General features: G+C 40.9%; 3 protein-coding genes across 4 annotated transcripts in view; 1 reads left to right on the forward strand and 2 right to left on the reverse strand.

The window, feature by feature from the left end:
- Nucleotides 1-6,779, reverse strand: part of ralgps2 (Ral GEF with PH domain and SH3 binding motif 2) — a 74,174-nt gene extending 67,395 nt beyond the window's left edge. Inside the window, exon 1 of one of the 2 annotated variants that reach the window (XM_063465865.1) lies at nucleotides 6,455-6,779. The gene's annotated coding sequence lies outside the window, so the exon portion shown is untranslated. The remainder of the gene's footprint in view (nucleotides 1-6,454) is intronic. The other variant, XM_063465867.1, reaches the window with a different exon arrangement.
- A 572-nt stretch (nucleotides 6,780-7,351) lies between these two features.
- On the reverse strand, nucleotides 7,352-8,794 carry LOC134621001 (cytochrome c oxidase assembly factor 7). Its single transcript, XM_063467392.1, has 3 exons — nucleotides 8,689-8,794; nucleotides 8,447-8,587; nucleotides 7,352-7,963 (listed from the first exon to the last, which is right to left on the reverse strand). Exons 1-3 carry the CDS (start codon nucleotides 8,792-8,794, stop codon nucleotides 7,518-7,520), a joined length of 693 nt encoding a protein of 230 aa, XP_063323462.1. The 3' UTR covers nucleotides 7,352-7,517.
- A 663-nt stretch (nucleotides 8,795-9,457) lies between these two features.
- On the forward strand, nucleotides 9,458-18,647 carry zyg11 (zyg-11 family member, cell cycle regulator). Its single transcript, XM_063467388.1, has 18 exons — nucleotides 9,458-9,568; nucleotides 9,654-9,819; nucleotides 10,088-10,299; nucleotides 10,384-10,701; nucleotides 10,845-10,958; nucleotides 11,064-11,180; nucleotides 11,264-11,404; nucleotides 11,631-11,807; nucleotides 13,672-13,736; nucleotides 13,968-14,067; nucleotides 14,172-14,222; nucleotides 14,351-14,512; nucleotides 14,702-14,749; nucleotides 14,854-15,051; nucleotides 15,146-15,198; nucleotides 15,952-16,049; nucleotides 16,150-16,350; nucleotides 16,422-18,647. Exons 1-17 carry the CDS (start codon nucleotides 9,545-9,547, stop codon nucleotides 16,338-16,340), a joined length of 2,235 nt encoding a protein of 744 aa, XP_063323458.1. The 5' UTR covers nucleotides 9,458-9,544; the 3' UTR covers nucleotides 16,341-16,350; nucleotides 16,422-18,647.
- Nucleotides 18,648-18,668: the final 21 nt, after the last annotated feature.

Here is an 18,668-nt window from a genome sequence, read left to right on the forward strand (position 1 = left end):
TAAGCAATTGGTTATTATTACAAGCTACCTTTGTTTTATGCTGCATGCACTATAATACTGGAGCTGATACTGGCACCCTGTTTCAATAGATTCACACTTCAAATTAGGAAGTGTGTCATCAGTGACAACAGCTCTCTGCAAAACACACTTGCTAATTTTGCTGACTACAAGCATCAATAAAATGTTCCGTTTTTGGTTTTTTTTGTATACTCAGAAATATCATTATTGCAAATTCTATTCAATTAAAATTCTGTGATAATGCTGAGGCTATATGCACAGCGTATACTCTCAGTAATTAGCGTTTATAACTGTTTAGTGGCAGGTATAAAAGGAAAAAAAATTGAAATTTTCCTCAGTTTTAAATAAATAACTATTTAACCGTCGTCCCCACTGCAAATGGAGCCATCTCAATTGGAAAAACTTATTGGAAGGGTTACGGAACAAAAATGAGAAGGGCCCTAGTCTTTTCAGTCAATGTGAGTTCTACTGTAGGCCGGAGAAGTGACCGTATAGTGTGTGCAGAGCCGGAGAAACTGGCACATAGAGTAGTATGGATAGCACACTGAACATATTGATTAAAACTGACACAGTGTATGCCCAGATTTTAAGGCTTGTCCTGCTAGTTTGGTATATGATGGACAACAACTATTGTACTAACAAAGTGTCTCAGGTGGCATTTGAACTCTAAATTTTTGTTCCTGTTCCTCCTATTTAGCTTATAGGAGCTAAAGCATTAATACATCCCTTATATTTATGGAAGTATATTCACACAGATCAAGAGATAGACAAAAGGCACTGAAAACTTACCTCAAAAAGCAAAAGCCTGTCTGATTGTTGATTCAACAGGTTGCACCTCATATTTCTTATATTGTATTCCAACTGGCAACAGCTAACTGGAAATACTGAAAAAGGCAACATCTTCAAAACTTTAAGCTGATAATTCAACACCTGCAGCACTTACTTTGATGATTTCAGCTTTAGGGTGACTTACTAAAAATACGATCAACATACTCAAAGCATAGCAAAAGAGAGATGAAAGCATCTCAGCTCAGTCCCATACTAGAATGGTTTACGAGAACTAATATTGTGCCGTTATATTGCTAAATCAATAGTCTGTGCCTCAAGAAAGGCCAGAATGAGTCTACATCCACATATGCACCGGTATTTTGCTCAACATTGCTTTTTCAGTGCATTTTGGCCTTTCATCCACATATAAAGAGCATATAGGATTAGTGAAAACTAAGCTTTTGGAAAACTCCTGCCAGGATAAAGACCTTTGGAAATGTGCACTTTTTTTAACATTAAAAAAAACAAACAAACAAAAAAACGTTGTACGTATGGATGTACCCTTAAATATCCATGCAGTGCAAGACAGCACAAACAAATAGGACGATCATCAGTTTAACATATTCAACACCAAATGCTGTGTCACAGCTGCAGTGATGCAGCAATCACAACGGGCAAGTCTCGACACTCTGGTGAAAATTTCTTTTACTGCAAAAAACTAATAAAGAAAAAAAAAAAAAAAAAGATTACCCGATTTCCTAAAAGTCCAAAGTTTAAAATGAGAGTTGTCTTTAATAATTTATTCCAGGTTACTTAAGAATTTATAATCATTATAGTCAAGTAACGGGTTAAAAATGTTAGTACTTAGCAGCACCGTCAGTAAGACTCCAGCCGATTAGCAGCAGGGCTAGTTTCAACTTTTTGTGGCCTGTTAAGTCTTATCTTCATAGCATAATATTTATTCATAGAAGGAAAAGGGATGAGCTCATTGTTTACTCAATTTCTAGCAATGTAAGGAGGCATACTGTAAGCAACAGTCAGAGTGCACTCCAGTGGACAAGCTATGGGATTTTTACATTACCAAGTGTCCACTTACGCCCTATGTTCTGTTTAAAACAAACAAACAAATAAATCTCCATATGATATACTCTGATACAGTTATATCTACGACAGGCCGGTAAAATCAAAATCAATAAAATGAGTCACACTCAACAACAATGGATGATAAGTGATAGACATGTTTACGAGCTTCATATTTAGAAGAAGACATAAGCAAGCAGGAAGTGGAGGTGGTGGGGGTAGATAAATGAAAGTAATACAACATACAAGGTACTGTAAGTCTTGCTGCCTGATAACTGGAAGAATGAAATACAGGCTGACGGGGCAGAACTAAAATAGCGTCATGTCCACTCAAAACATGAAAGCATAGTGAAAGAGAAAGTGAGCAAAGTTACACAACTAAGAAGCAAGGCACTAGTAGTGTTGAGAGAGGGGTGGACACCAGCCTAGTCTTTCATGTGTGAGCCACTCCCATGAGTGGTTAAATCTCAAGGCCTCTAGCAGCTGCTCGGCCTATGTACCGTGTGTTTAGCGGGGTGTGTATGTGAGAGATACAACCACCAGCCAGTTTCCGTTTCAATACTGCCTGTGTCCGGCGGCCCCCAGTGGCCTCTACTTCTCCTAAACAAGAGCTGTGATTACAACAGAGCAGGAACCACATGGCAAACACACTCATAACAATAAGAGACACTTTTACATGACTTCCTCAAAATTTGTTCGGTATACAGCAAAGGGAGAAAATATAAAGTCACGTTGCTCAATCCTACGCAGTGAAACACGGTGCCTGCCTCTGAGATTCTGCATGCATTATCCTCGTCTCTTATCTTCTTCTCGCGCCGTGATGTACGCAGGCAACTAGGCAGGCTCTAGCCAAGCTCATATCTACAACACCCACTTCATCAACTAACTGCCAGTAACATTCGAATCACCTCATGCATATAAAAGTTTATCAAAAACACAATATATTATTATCAGTGTTCCAAAACTCCTTGTCAAGCACAACGACCTGTTGTATAACTCCCAGTAGTAGCACAGATCTTTGGCAGCTTTGTGGCGTCTGCATGCAATGCAGAAAATGAACACGCACATAACCAAATTTGTACTTGCAGTGACGGTGCCAGGGCTGGGGAGGCATCAGAGGAAGAGTGTGACGACATGTGACTTCGCAGTTCCATCTGCGCTGAATGGATGTGCCAGACACATGCATAAAGTTACCCTGGCAACTGAGCAACGGCGCTGGTTGGAGGTCAGAGAGAGAAAAGGAGAGATGCAGACCAAAACGCTCCTAGAATATGTAGAAGGAGCCCACAAACCGACTGCTTATTCACTCAGAAAGCTGCACTTTGCGTTTTCTTACACAGACGCATGCAGGCTGCGTCTAGGAACGTTACACATAAACAGCAGCCAACGTGACGCAATGTAGAGCAGAGACACACAATCTGAGAAAGACCAGGGGTTACACTTGATGACGCAAAAGCTCTACAATGCTTATCCCTTTCTCCTGTAAACACACAGCTCCGATTCTGAGAGGGGAGTTTTATTTCACTCACACAGATGTAATCTCCGACTAATCACATTTGCAAGCCTTGGACGGAGCAGTTACGCTGCAGTGCTGAACAGATGGGCCCACGTAGATGAAGCATTTCTGGGATTAGCCTGGCCCAGACGGCGGAGGTGGCATGTAGAGTTACCAAGGGACAGTTTCTAAAAAATAGCTGGGGCTCAAATTACATTACAGAGAGTCGCTGAATATCAGTGATTGGAAATGGAAGTGTATGTGATGATGTTAAAAGTATATCCTCAGTATAACTGATTTTCTCGCTCAGACTATAAAGGCACTTTGTTTAAATTTTTGGCATACAGCTTGCTAATGCACAAGATTAAGTGGAATATATAAACTGAAACAAACACGATATTTTTGTATACAGACAGGAAGACACAAAGAATCAGATTAACCACTGAAAAAAAGAAAAGAAAGAAAAACTCCCAATAATCATTAAATACAGCATTTATAAATAGGGTTGCAGATGGGAGTTGTGTTCCTCTGGACCAATGCAAAGCTCCATGTAAGGTAGAATAGTAGAGCAACTATATTTTATTGGATTACATTCCTAAGCCCTAGGGATGCACTGATTGTGAAATTCTGGACTGACACCAGTGATTAAAACATTTCAGCCGTTAGGCTGTGCAGATACAGATTTTGTTAGTTTGCATTGTTTTTGTAATGATTTATTCTGACTTCTTGTGCCAAAGAAATTTATCTTTGTTATAAAATTAAATAAATAACTGTCAGGCCTTGATTACATTATCTTGGATCAATTCATTTAAATTTATTAAACTGGACCCCAGATACAAACAAAAGAAGAACACGAGCCACTGTCATCAGTGAATGTAATCTCGGGGTGTTTACTACATATATAACATTTTTTTTAAAAGAAAAAAAAAAATCTCTCCCCGTCACAGAGAATTTGCCCTTCAACTAAAGGGAAAATCACCAGGTCTATAATAATAATAATAATAATAGTAAAAATAATAATAATAATTTATTGGTTAGAAATATTTTAAGTTTTATGTTGAGTTGACTCAACATTAAAATACATTTAAGGTTGTCAAATGGTTAAAAAAAAAAAAAAAAAAAAAAAAAAAAACCACAACAACAACCAGGAAATACTTAGATTTCTGTTAAGGTGACGGACTTTTTGCATACAAAATCATGCTCACACACATAGCCAGCTGCCCCCCACCCCCACTCCAAAAGGGCTGGTTTGAGCCATGAAAATCCCTTTTACTTATAGGCCGATGGCAGTCAAGACAAACACAATCCTACTAAGCCCAACATTTAAGAGGAGCTGACTAAATGATTCAGATGCACCCTTTAAACACACAGACTACTGTCTTGAAGACTAAACTTTCACTGTTCTCAATGCTTCCCCTTTCTTTACTTTGAATTAAAATGAAGTCAAAAACCAAAAAGAATTCCAAGCAGTTTCTTTCTTTGGCATTTGGAAGTCTGAGGATCTCTGGCATTTGGAAGGAAATAGTTTTCCAAATGCCAAAGTTTTCTCTTCCTTTAGGCTCAACATTAACTGTAAGTACTCAATGACTATGGTCTTGGAACTGGCATGACTGCCACAGTAATACTACCCAATGGATAAAAAACCTTCTGCATATATTTAACTGTTACAAAGGGCTAAGGCAAACAGGACTGTCAGTCATTTCTCCATAATGCGACACTGCAGCACTGTAAAGGCATGCTAGTCATGTGCATGAACCAGTAACCTCTGGGTCATATGTTAAGTGTTGGGAACAGCAGCCTCACACAGCCACACCAAATATCATATGGAACATTCCTTAGAGTCCTTTAAAACAGGGCGAAAGAGGCGAGCAACAGCAAAGGGTCACAGAGGACGCTCACAAAGACTGTGCTGCACAGGAGGACTGAGCAGAGGGAGGCTTTATTTAATAGTGACTCGTGCGTGGATTCTATTCTTATCTCTGGATATTCCCAATCTCTCAAATGAAAGAAGACTGAAATATAAAAATCAAGCATGCTGGGCAGCTCTCAATCTTACCTTTCAACATTTCAGCTGTGAGCCAAATCTACACACTAAATTTTGGCGTACCATAGCTGAAGCCTGTCACTGCCACACAGACAGCCTTGATCCACAACCACTTTACATTAACGGAGCTAGACAGTTACTTGGAACATACAAAGCAGCTGGCTGATTTTCAGTGTAGAAGATAAGATGTAACTGCTTGATTTAAACCTCCTACCAACTGCACTTCCAAAGTTTCCTATCAGTGAGGTTGAGAACCCCTGGTGGCCCCCTTTTCTCAGACTCCAAATAACCTCCCTGTTCTTCTTTTGTGGTTATTCTTAAACTAAGACATGCTTTAGAAAAGACAAGATAGACGTTGCTTGTGCACTGTATTGTTCGTGGGTGAACCCACACCACACCCAAAGCACTCCCCAGAGGGGTGCTTTGCAGGGGGTTCACCGCCAATGAGCCATCCCGAGCAGAGAGCCTGCAATGGCCCGTGGCTGCTCAGTAAGCTGTGCTGGTTTAGCAGCACAAACGGGTCGACATAAACTCCCTGCCCCGACACAGAAAGTCAGATACACTAATCGCTAACTACCTAGCTCTCCCCACTCTTCTCAAAGGTTTCCATGTGAATTAGCATGATGCATTTACTGTCAACTAGCTTGCACGTTGATCTATTGTTAGCCTCACATTAAACCCCTTGGTACTGCTTCTTGATGTGTGTATTTATGTGTACGGTGGGGCGACCTGTACATTCACGTGAGTGGATGAGATAAGAATATAATAGCTAAAATACAATACTGCACCCAGCTACAGAGTCTGCGTTACAAAAAAAGACGACCAGCCTCACTCGCGTTTTGCTCCAGTATCTCCGCGTCCGCTCCTCGCAATGGATGCCGATTTACTTTGATAAGCATCCTGCATTTTTAAAACAAACACACCCAAACCGCTCGTCAGGCTTGACGCTACGTTAGCTAGCTATCTCGACGGATGGGAAGGGATTTCTTTGCAATTGTGTCGCTAACGATGGCAAACTTGTCCCGTCGTGTTCTGTAACTGTAACTCACCGAAGTGCGCCGTTTTGCTCTTTCTTCTTCTGGTATTCCAGCGGGCACATCAGCTGAAAGCAGGCTGCTAACCGTTTTTGTTAGGCTAACACTCCCGGACACGACGATGCGCCTCGCAACAGCTGTGTTCTGTTTTGAATGAGGGCTGAGGAGGAGAGGAGACGCCGCTAACGGGCGGAGCTTCCCGGGTGCACAGCGGGCCGATCTGCCCTTTATCCTCTGCAGTAGCTCTTAATGTACGGAGACCTTTTGCTACTGTTTATATCATCCGCAGGTTGTCAATGCACTTCCAGTTAAAGGCTTGGCAGATGGGATTCGCACAGCCCGCCCTCTATTGTAGTGCCGGACTTCTGTTTGAAGGGCTGGTTGGCTTCAAAAGGGCTAAAAGTTCATGGGTTCTCCTCTGACTCCCTCTTGTGGACAAGACACCATTGTGCTTTTCAAAATTGTTGAGAAGACTATTTTTTTCACCCTAGTTATAGTGTTTGTGTCCCCACAGTGGAGATGGCGCATTTTATGCGATACAACTGGAGTTAGTGATGACTTCTCAGCAGTTTTCACACTTTGCGATGGCATCTGGGCAGGTGGGGCAGTTTTGGCCCAGGCCACATGTTTGACGTCTCTGCTTAGAATAGTATAAGCTTAATATAAAATCTTCAAAGCAACACAAAACTAGGTGTGAAATAACAAAAAAAAATAGACTTTAGGGGAAAAGGAGAACTAATTGAAATGATATTAATGATATAACTAAAGTAAAGGTTTTTTTTATCTGATGGGTATATTTGTTTCAAACTTCTAACTTTATAGGCTCATGTGTAGTCATTTATACACCATAAATCACAGAAACATGGGGAAAAAAATCAACACTTGCACAGAAATGAGATGAATGTACCATTTTTATTTTTATGCAAATGTTTTGAATGTACTGATGCACTTAATCATGTTTTTAAAAATAATATATATTATCTTCAATCTTTGAACCCTGTGAACGAGGTGGGTTTATTTGAACAAACTATCTAACAAATAATCTAAACCAAAACAACGATAATTCAACAAAAGTGTGCTACTCCCCAAACTTAAGCTGCCTTTCCTTTTGTAAACCATGCAGCTCCCTTGCTCGATTTTTCAGCTCCTCTGCTTTCTTTTCATCCTTTTCTGTACCATCCCCAAGTTTGTACATGCGACTTGCATTGGCACAGCCCCACACGTGTCCCAGCTCACAAGCCCTGTTAGCGTATTTTAGAGCGAGAGCCATATCTGATGCCAGCCCTTTGGAATTGCCCTGAATGAACAAAGCGCTGAGGTTAAAGCAGGAAGGAGCGAATCCACCTGCGCACGCCTTCTCATAGTACTGCCGAGCTGCTTTCAGGTCAGGTCCTCCTTCCATAGCTTGTCCGTCATGGGCTAAAAGACCAACATTATGGCAAGCGTCTACAGACTTCTTTCCTCCAGAATTGCAGGAGTGCAGAAAACAAGAGTAGGCTGCTTTTAGACACTGGGTGACTCCACCTGGTGGAGAAAAAAAAAAAGAGTAGGGGACTGACTTAGAATTTTGTAATGACATTACTTAAGTAGAAGTAACCTTAGAGGTCATTCATGCTAGTAACAAGCTGCAAAATGTATTAAAGGATCAAAATTACAAGTAGTACTTAAATGACTGGTGATGATATGTGCACTATATTATGCACAGTTGCTTTAATAGGTCATCACTTCAGAAGCTTATCCTGGAAACTTTTCAGCTTTTACAGTTGTGCTGACACAAAATACTGTGACAGCTAAAGGAACCACGGACCAGTTAGGCTTAGTGGTTGCCCTTTCATGAGCATTTCTTATAAAATATTAATTTGAATAAAATAAAATGGCACAATATTTCGATTTCACATTGAAATGTAGTAGGGTAGATATAAAAGTCTAACAGAAACTCAAACCCTTCAGTATAGTGTTTAGTATTTAACACTTCAGAAAAGATAAATAAGGAGGTTAAATATCCACCTTTGCCGGTGACATGGTAAGCACCGAGTTTATAGCAGCTCTCTCCATGCCCATGCGTCTCACAGTTATGTTTGAGCACTTGTGCTGCCGAATCGTAGTTCTTCTTGACCCCTTCCAAGTAGTCAGCGAGCCTTTGGCACCCTAAAAGCATGAAACAGGGGGCAAAGAGTGAGGAAAACAGAACTGCATAACTACCATGTGTTTCAGCACCACAGATCTGTGAACAGCTCAGAAACTTTTACCTTCAGGATCTTTCTCCTTGTAGCACTGGAAGCTGTACTCCACGCCTAAATTATCCAAAAACTGCTTCACTTCCTTCTCGTCTTCAAAATTTATAAGTCCAGCCATTTCTCCGCTTTACTTGAACTAGTTTCGCCTCTGCAACAATCACATGTGCTCAGCTCCTCACGGCATCCACCGCTGCTGCTTGACCTTGATGACTGACTTTGATATGCGATGCTGAAAAAGTTCTTCCCAAAACGCAAAGGTCTATTTGGCTGCTTACCGCTAAATGTGAAGTCATTATATGAGCAAAGTGTGCTTAATGGTATAATAGTGTCCCTTTGAAAAGCAGAAGGACTCGGTCACGCTTGTCTTCAGCTCATCGCTTCCTGGTTTTGTAACCCTTCCTTGCGGGCTTCCGTAGTCCAGCCCCTTTCGTTAATGTACTTCCGGTGCTATGACCTTTGTTTACTGTCTGTCTAGTCGGTCTAGTTAAAAATAGATCCAACTGCTCACAGTGGAAACTACATGCCAAACAGGTTTCTAGGTTCAGTCTTTCGGTCGCTTCAGCAGTTGGTCGACATGAATTCCCCCGCATCTGTAAGCTTTCGACGTTTTTGCTCGCGGGGTGATTTTCTACCACCGAGACAACAAGTGAGCTAGCTAGCTGGCTCTCCGTTAAGCTCCGTTGTGTTCGTGCGTCGTCACGTTCTCCTGGTACCTCTCAGAGTGATCAGCAGCTCCTCAGACTCTCACACAGGTGGACACTGTAAACTGAAAGGGAAAGAGGTGTCCGAGACGACGAGCAGGCTGGTTATATAATCACAAGTCTCGGTTGCACAAGCTAAAAATATATTTTCTTTTAAAGCCTTTGCCATGGCCTGCAGTTTCCTAAACACGGTAAGTCTCAGGTGATTTATTTGCTTTGACAGTTGTAGAAAATTGTACTCGGTGCATCCACATCAACACACCTCTTGGTTTTCAGGATGAGGCGTCTCCAGCGGCTCTGACAGACCTGTGCCTCACCTATGTGAGCCAAAACCTGGAGTGTTTCTGCGTGAAACGCCCTGATGGCTCCTTCTGTTTCAGGGAGGCTGTACTCTTCCCGCAGGAGCTGGCAGACCAGCTGCTGGCCAAAATGGCCACTGAAGGTAAACCTTTAAAGACGTTTACGAATAGTCAAGAGTATTGCTGCAGCTTAGCGCTCTAGTTTCTACATACATACATTATTCATTGGATCATAAAAGGTCACCATGATACTCATGAGGATGAAAAATCTTAACTTGCACTTGGGGGAAATATTTGAAGTGAAAGCCACTTCAAACTGATGGCCAGTAAACTAAATCCTTGCCCTGGGTAAAAAGCCATTGTTGTGTAAGGTTGTGCTTGATTCCGAAAGATAAATTCACTCTGCTATAGGTCTGCTGAACGACAGCACAGTGGGTGTGTTTCGGAACTGTGAATACTTGCGGTTGAGACGGGCCTGCATCCGTACAGCACGGATCTCTGCAGAAGCCTTCCAGAAAGCCCTGTGCCCTCACAGATTGCTGGAGTTGGATGCTGCCCGGGTCAATGCAGACCTTACCATTCCTGATATCCTGCAGGGGCTGGCCACTAATAAATATTGTCAGGTAATATGAGAGTGTGTCAATTTTTTGTGGATAACTGCCCTTTCTTTCCACAGTATGAAAGTAATTTAAACTTTCTCCCTGCAGGAGTCCCTCCAGCGACTTGTCCTTACAGGCCTCACCATGTCCTCTCTGGAGGAACCAATCTGGTATCGCTTCAGTGCCCTCCAGGGCTTGCGTTCCCTCTCTCTAGCTAATGTAGACTTCTACGACTCTGGGCTAGGCGATGTGTGTTCCCTGCCTCGGCTGGAGAGTCTCGATCTTTCTAATACTTCAGTCACAAACCTGAGCCCGCTGCTGGGCCTGAAGGAGCGGCTGCGCTCACTGACACTGCATCAGTTGAAAAGGCTGGAGATGAGCACTGCTCAGCTGCTGGGAGTCATAGGCCAGTTGAATGTATTGCAGGTTAGTGGTTTCATTGTGTGTCTAGTATTAAACCTGTTTCTCTGTTTTTGTTTTGTTTTTTCAAAAACATTTTAAGAAAACTCCATCGCTGAGGTTTCATAAGCCATGCCTGTTTGTGTGTGTGTAAACCTTTGCACATGCAGCACCTGGACATTAGTGATGATAAACAGTTTACCTCTGACGTGGCTCGTCAACTTCTCGGACAGCCGGGGATTCTGCCCGCCCTTGTTTCCCTAGATGTCTCAGGGAGGAAACAGGTGTGTTCATCTGCTTTAATATTTTTATTTGTTTCTTGGTTAAACCGCAGTCAAAGCACACATATTTTAAAGTCGAGTAATTTCTTATATCTGTGAATGTTACAGGTGACAGATGCAGCTGTTAAGGCATTTGTTGAAGAGAGGCCAGGAATGACCTTTGTGGGACTTCTGGCCACAGATGCTGGTTTTTCAGACTTCCTATCAGGAGAAGGAAATCTAAAGGTAGGTATAGAATAATCATTAATAGGCACTAAACAAAAAGTGAAAACATCAGGTTTGCTGAAGTATCTTCTGTGTGCCATCAGGTGACTGGAGAAGCTAATGAGACTCAGATCTGTGAGGCACTGCGGCGCTACAGTGAGAGAGAAGGTTTTGTGAGAGAAGCTCTCTTTCATCTGTTTAGCCTCACTCATGTCATGGAGAAGCCAAGGCCTGACATCCTAAAGGTAAACACATTATCATTGAACCTCTTATGTTATTATTTTACTTAATCCTTAAAAGAAATTATAGCATCATATTATGCTTAAGTGGTGCCTTTGTCAGCCACAGATATCCTCCTCAAGTGAAAAAGCACTATACCACCATTGTATCTCTGCACAGTTTAGTTACTCCTCATTCTCGACTTCCTGTTTCTTTAATTTTTTTTCTTCCTCTTTCTGCTTTTTTTCATAGCTGGTAGTTTTGGGAATGAAGAATCACCCGTCCACTCTGAATGTCCAGCTAGCCGCGAGCGCCTGTGTGTTCAACCTGACGAAGCAGGACCTGGCAGCAGGGATGCCAGTTCGACTGTTGAGCACCGTCACTCAGCTTCTACTGGAAGCCATGAGGACTTTCCCCAACCACCAGCAGGTAGCTTCATGCCTGGCTGCTTTTGCTCATTCCCAATAAACAGTTGGTTTATAACATAGATTTTATTTAGCAGGTTGCAATTGGCTGATACAGTTTACCTGCACAGGGAACTTTTCTTTCTTCTTCTTCTTCTCTTTTTTTGTCCATTATGTCACAGTTTCTCAGAAAATGGCTCTTTGCATGTTATAATGGCATTCACTGAAACAATTTTCCTTTCACACATTAGTGGATTTCTTGATTTTAAATGTGTGGGTTTTGTAACTCGTAACATAAAGGATGAAATGGTCATTTACAAAAAAAATAACAGCTAATAAGGATAAATTGGAAATTATAATTATAGATTATGAATCTTTTTAAAGGGCACCAAGTTTTTCCATTTTAAAAGCATCAAGATTGCCGTTGCTCTACATGGATTTTATAGCCAAGTTTTTTTCTTTTTGTTGCCTGTTTATACAGTAGACATTATTACATTCACTCTCACAACCTGCTTCTGCATACATTAATAATAAATCAAACTTGGTCAACTAAGTTGCCAGATAGATGTGCTAAACAAAAGTAAGAAATCAAGTTTAAAGGTGAGCACAGTTTTAGTCCAATATTCTTGAGGGTAGTGGCGGCAGCGTGTCAGCTTTGGAGAACACTGTGTTAGCTGGGTCGTTTGGTAACACCTGTGAGTGTTGCGACAATATGAAATTTAGAAAGATTTGAGGAACTTCCCACAACCACAATAAGTAGTTTCCCTTTTTTTCACAAAACACACGTAAATAGTGCACTGTGTAATGTTACGTTTGTTTGTTCCTCAGTAACAAGATTTCCAAATCAATACAGCCTGTAATGGAAACAAATGCAGGGATCTGGTCACAAGCAGAAATGAACCATTATAGGAAGTGACATGCACAGCTGGATATTGGACAAAAAGATTTGTTAAGGCGATACACATTTTATTCTAAAATTATGGGGAAAACGTGCTTTGTGTGATAACTGTTCAGTGTTGTGATGATGTACAGTTGAGGTTGGGTTGTGTTTTAGCCACATGCTGAATAGGCAGTTTTTATAGATAGATGGATACTTTATCTATAGAAGCATAATAAAGAATAAAAATGAGTCCACAGTAAATAAACAACAGTTAAAGTGCCACAGGTGCATAGTGAGTAGAACTTATGCTGTGTGATAGCACAAGAAATTTTGCTCTTATATAAAAGAAAATAAAAATGGGGTCAATAAAGAATAGTCAAAAGTAAGACTTAGATTATGTGAGAGAGTGGTGCAAATTACAATAATAAATAATATCTACACTATAATTCTTAGAAATATGATTTGAACGTTACTTCTTGTGTTTTTCTGTCAAACATTTCCCCTTTTGGATGTTTCAGACAAGGGACAAAAGTCCCTTGAAAGGTTGTGATGGGAATCGAGCATTTAAAAAAAAAATATATATATATCTGTATCCATCCACTGTGGTGACCTTTTATAAATAAGGGAGTGTCCAAAAGAACCTTTGTTAGTTCTGTTGTTTTTCAAGTGTATTTTCCCCATGTCGTCCACTAAAGAGACTCTGTCCACAAAGTCAAGAGGAAAAAAAAAAAGGATTTAGCATATGCTTTCTAAACTAGCTCACATGTTTGCATGGGGAATTAATGTTTCTCCTATTGTAGTAAGCTTGAAAATGCAGTTTATCTGTGAGCACTGTTATATATTAATTTTCCATTATATTTTCCTGCACAGGCTCTAAGTCAGATATAATATTTAACCAGCCTATTGTGACTAAACAGAACTGATAAGAAGATAAAAACATGGGAGCAGCAGTAGCAGCAGTCTGATAGCTTTTAGGTTCTGCAATCATGGCTGTTTTCTCTTTTTATAGTTGCAGAAAAACTGCTTGCTGTCTCTGTGCAGTGATCGCATTTTGCAAGAAGTTCCATTCAACAGGTGGGAAACCCCTCATTTGTTGTGTAAATATTGATCATTTTGTTACTAGGTTTTTTTTATTATTTTATTTTAATTTTTTAATTTTCATTTTTTTTTAAAGGTTGTCAAAGATTTTAACTATAAACATGCCAAAATGTGATCAAAGTTAATTCGTAATTCTCGGTTTGTGACGTAACACATTTTCAGTAAAGGTAGAATTTAAAATGCTCTGCTTCCTTTTACTGTTTAAAGGTTTGAAGCTGCCAAACTGGTCATGCAGTGGCTTTGCAACCACGAAGATCAAAACATGCAGAGGATGGCTGTGGCAATCATTTCCATACTCGCTGCTAAGGTACATTTGGTGTTGTATTAGTACCACATATGCGGTTATTCATGCATTGAAAGTACATCTGTAGGGTATTTTCTCTGAGTGCTGCAACATTTGCTTCTTTGCAGTTATCCACAGAGCAGACGGCCCAGCTGGGAGCAGAGCTGTTTATCGTGAAAGTATGTTTTGAGTTGTTCTTTTTTTTTGTTGTTTTTTTTTTTTAAATCTTGGATGACTTTCATCTGCCTTTACTCATTTATCGAAAAAAGGCTGATTTTCAGTACAATGCATTCTCTCTGCCCTGCAGCAACTGCTCCACATCGTGCGTCAGAAGGCAACTCAGGGCGTGGTGGATGCCACCCTCAAATTTACACTGAGTGCACTCTGGAACCTCACTGATGAATCGCCAACAACCTGCCGCCATTTTATCGAAAACCAGGGGCTAGATCTGTTCATTAAAGTTCTAGAGGTACATGGAAATTATGTGAACATGTAAAGAAAAATAGGCAATGCTACATACAGGACAAATTTAAGCAGATTTCTATAGGAATTCATCATCACACTTAATGATGTGTTCCTCCGTATAAGTACACATGGCTTCGGGGCAAGATGACTCACTGTTGTTTTTATCCCTACCTCCCCCTCTCTTTATCTGCAGTCGTTCCCCAATGAATCTTCTATTCAGCAGAAGGTTCTCGGGCTTTTGGTGAGTTTACTTCTCTTTTTTTCATCCCGAAGCTAAACTGAATCTAGAATGCATTAACAAAATTAAGGAATCATTATTCCCTGCTCGCCTTTTGATTGTTGTAGAACAACATAGCAGAGGTTGGGGAGCTGCATGGAGAGCTCATGGTGCAGGGGTTTCTGGACCACATCAGCAGTCTGCTGCACAGCCCGGAAGTGGAGGTCAGCTACTTCGCTGCAGGCATCCTTGCACATCTGACGTCACGAGGAGAAGAGGCCTGGGCGCTCAGCCCCAGTCTTCGGTCCTCACTGCTTGAGCAATTGGTAGGAATAAGCAAGCTTAATGAGAACTCTTGTGCATAAATACGGTTATTGGAAATCTTGGTTTTTAGCGTGATGCGTTTGTGTGTCTGTACAGCATGCTGTCATTATGAAGTGGCCCCCGCCAGAGTGTGAAATGGTGGCCTACAGGTGAGATACAGCTTCTCTTCAATAATGATGGAGTATTATAAAAAGGATGCCAAAACAGGAAACCTTCTTGCTGAGAGGCGACTATACTAACTATTGTGTCAGCAAAATCTCAAATTTATAGATCTCAGAGAGCCAAATCTTCCAAACCTCATGTTAATACGTTACATTCAGTTCAATATTTTGTTTTTTGTTTTTCCTTAATATATTTGGAGACAGATCCTGTAATCTCAGGGCACCTAATATTATAACGCCAAGACCCTACAAACCAATAAATTGAAGCATTTGGTGACAGTGGGGGGGAAACCGCCTTTAAACTCTAAAAGACCTCTAGTAGAATTGGGCATCCTTTATCCTGAGACAGACAAAATAGATATGAAGGTGCACACAGAGATGATAAATTACAAACAAGGTAAAGCACAAACTGTAAGCAAGTGTAAGCAAAATTAAATGCCAATAGTAATAGTGACATTTCAGTATAATGTGGATTTAGTGTAAGACACTAGGGACAAGTGCGTAGTGCATCCCAGCCTCCAGAGCCTAGCATAACAAAGAAATGGTTCAGTGTCACCTGATCCAGTCCTAACCATTGTGTATCAAAAATGAGCATTTTAAACTTGATCTTAAATTACAGATTGTGCCCGTCTCTCCCAAAGTGAGTAGCTGGTTCTACATGTAAGGGGCGCAATGGCTGAAGGGTCTGCTTCCCATTCTAATCCTGTCACAGAATAATTGTCATGTTCCTTCCTTCTTTAGGTCATTTAACCCCTTCTTTCCCCTACTGGAGTGTTTTCACACCCCTGGTGTCCAGCTGTGGGCAGCCTGGGCAATGCAACATGTCTGTAGCAAGAACGGTGAGACATAGATCCATGCAAAAATAAAACCAAAGATTATTCTAGCTTAATGTGATGCCTCACCTACTCAAACCCCTTGTGGATACTTCTGTGTGTGCAGCTTCTCGCTATTGCAGCATGTTGTTGGAGGAGGGTGGTCTGCAGCAGCTGGAGCATGTTCACAAACACCCACAGACCCACAGAGACGTCAAACTGCTGGCTGGGAGCATACTAGAGAGCCTACAGCGCCACAGAGCTCGCACCGGCCAGCCACTACACACACACATAAGTCGCCGCCCACCGCCGCAGTAACCTCACAGAGGTAAGGCATGATCAGCAGCTAGCTCACCCTCGCAGAGGTTGAAGATTGATTATGCTTTCATTCTCTTTCAGAAAATCAGAATCTCTGGTGAAGAAGAGGAAATTAAGCTGGGTCCCACCGTGGATGGGAGGTGGTGGTCACATGTGTGTGTTTGTGTGTGTGAGAATATATCTCACACACAAACATGGACTTACAAGAGTCTCTAAAAATGTAAACTGAATTAAGGACAGAGGCATTGCAGTTCTTTGCACACAGTAACCTTATTTATTTTCTCGCTTTTTTTCTCTTTAAAAAAACATTTCTCTGTGTGCTTGTCAAAAAATAAGAAAAAAGTAAATTATGATAAACTGTCTGTCACTAGAGCTCAAATCAAATCATGAATTTGTGTTTGGGCCTTTTTCAGTCAGCTTTTGGTATCAAGAGGAATTGTTTTTTGTTTTTTTTTAACCCGAAACATGTCAGTGCACACTTACAAATCTCAGTTTGGGAATAATTCCCCAAAGCTCAACTGAGGGCCAATACCCTGATACCCTCATATGTTACAGAGTACTATGGATGTCTGAACTGGTTGATTAGCTCTTAAATTTACGCATGCATTGCCCTGAGCTCAAGCATGGGGGTTAGGGTTTGTCTGAATGCTTATACTGTTCGTTTTAGGAATGCCTGCTTGTTTGTTTATGGCAGTGCTCAGTTCACTGAAACCCCCGCCTCTGGGTCTGCAATACTACTGCTGCTCTACTCATCATTTAGTCTTTTATCAGCTAATGCCTTTGATTTGATGTGACAGGACGCTTGCCGGGGGTGTATTCAGTGGGTTCGGGCGTTCCAAACATTCAAACGCATAAACTAAATTATAGAGAAATCATCTTTTTGACAAACTCGATTGCATTTTTTTCTTTAAATTTTCTAAACATTGGGGAGCCCTAAATCAGTCCGCTTGGTGGCAGAGCCAGCAGTGCTGGCTCAAGAGGACAATTTACATGATAAGCTGAGTACTAAAGTCACATGTGTCTGTTTACGTCCAAATATACTTTCCTGGACACAAATGGCAATAATGATGTGGCCAGCATAGTGAGGATAGGTGTACATCTGCAGTGAGTCACATCTGTTTTCTCTTTGAGAAACTTGTGTATATATTTATATATAAGTATGTTTTTGTTATGCATCTGAGTGTCTTAAAGACAGACAGCACTTCAGTGTGAGCATGTGTGCATATATGCGCTTGTACAAGTGTCTGCATCTCAAAGAGTGTATGTATTTGTACATAAGGATACTGAAGGGGGGTGGGGGGGGGGTCGTTGTTTGGAGTGATTGCATGGAAATTATTCTACTGTATGTTCCGATGTTTTGTTTTGTTTTTCAGTTCCATCTGATTGAACAAAGGGAAGAAAAACTGTTTATACAACAATAGAGTGGAAACATTTAAATTATTTAAAGGCATTTCTCTGTTCTAAAAGTGACCGGCCGTGTGATAACTGCATCCTACAGGCTGCCATTTTAACAGTTATGCTTCTGCCGTTTAGACTTGCTGTAACAGCTTATGAGACTGGCTACATTTTTGTTGTTCATCTCTTATTGCAGGCCTTGTTATTTACTATGCTATCAACACATACCTAGGAAAGAGTACTGAGGAGACATGAAGCCAAATAAAGTACAATTATTTTTGCATTTTGAGAATAAAGTCGACTCCCTTAATCCACAAACTAAAGGTAGGAAAGTGACCACTAGCTGCCAGAATGGAGGTGATTTTTCTGGTCAAATTTTATTCTCAAAATGCAAAACTTTTGCTGAAACACTTTGATAAATAACACTTTCTAAATAATTTGAGATACATTTGTTTAGCAGGAATGCCAGTGACAGGTCAGGAGACTTGAAAAGATTACTGGATGTATGGTAATATAGATAAATATAGAACATTAGGCTCCAAAATGATACTTAAGCAGCTGTCAGCGAAGCATACACACCTCATCAGCTCAGTGAATTGTGGCCCTATTGTATTCTGTAAATCAGTTGTTGATGAGCTTGTTAATGACGCATGTGTCCCAGGCTAATAGTGTTTCCACAAGGATAGTCTTAGATGACAGAACTTTTAGGGGTTTTTTCCCCCAAAGTCGTGTAGTTTAGTTGAATATCGCCCTGCATAAAAGGCCAGTTTTTAGTTTTTTCCACAAGCATTTTAATCCATTGGAAGATGCAGAAAGTCAAGGTACTGTATGTGCTGTGATTGTGCCATGTTGCTGCTCAGAATCGCATTTTCAAATTTAGAAATAAAGAATGTACATTGCCATAAAACTGGAGATGACCCATGTGCTGTCTTT

Source organism: Pelmatolapia mariae, linkage group LG23 (genome assembly GCF_036321145.2).
Source record: "Pelmatolapia mariae isolate MD_Pm_ZW linkage group LG23, Pm_UMD_F_2, whole genome shotgun sequence".
NCBI classification, from domain to species: domain Eukaryota; kingdom Metazoa; phylum Chordata; class Actinopteri; order Cichliformes; family Cichlidae; genus Pelmatolapia; species Pelmatolapia mariae.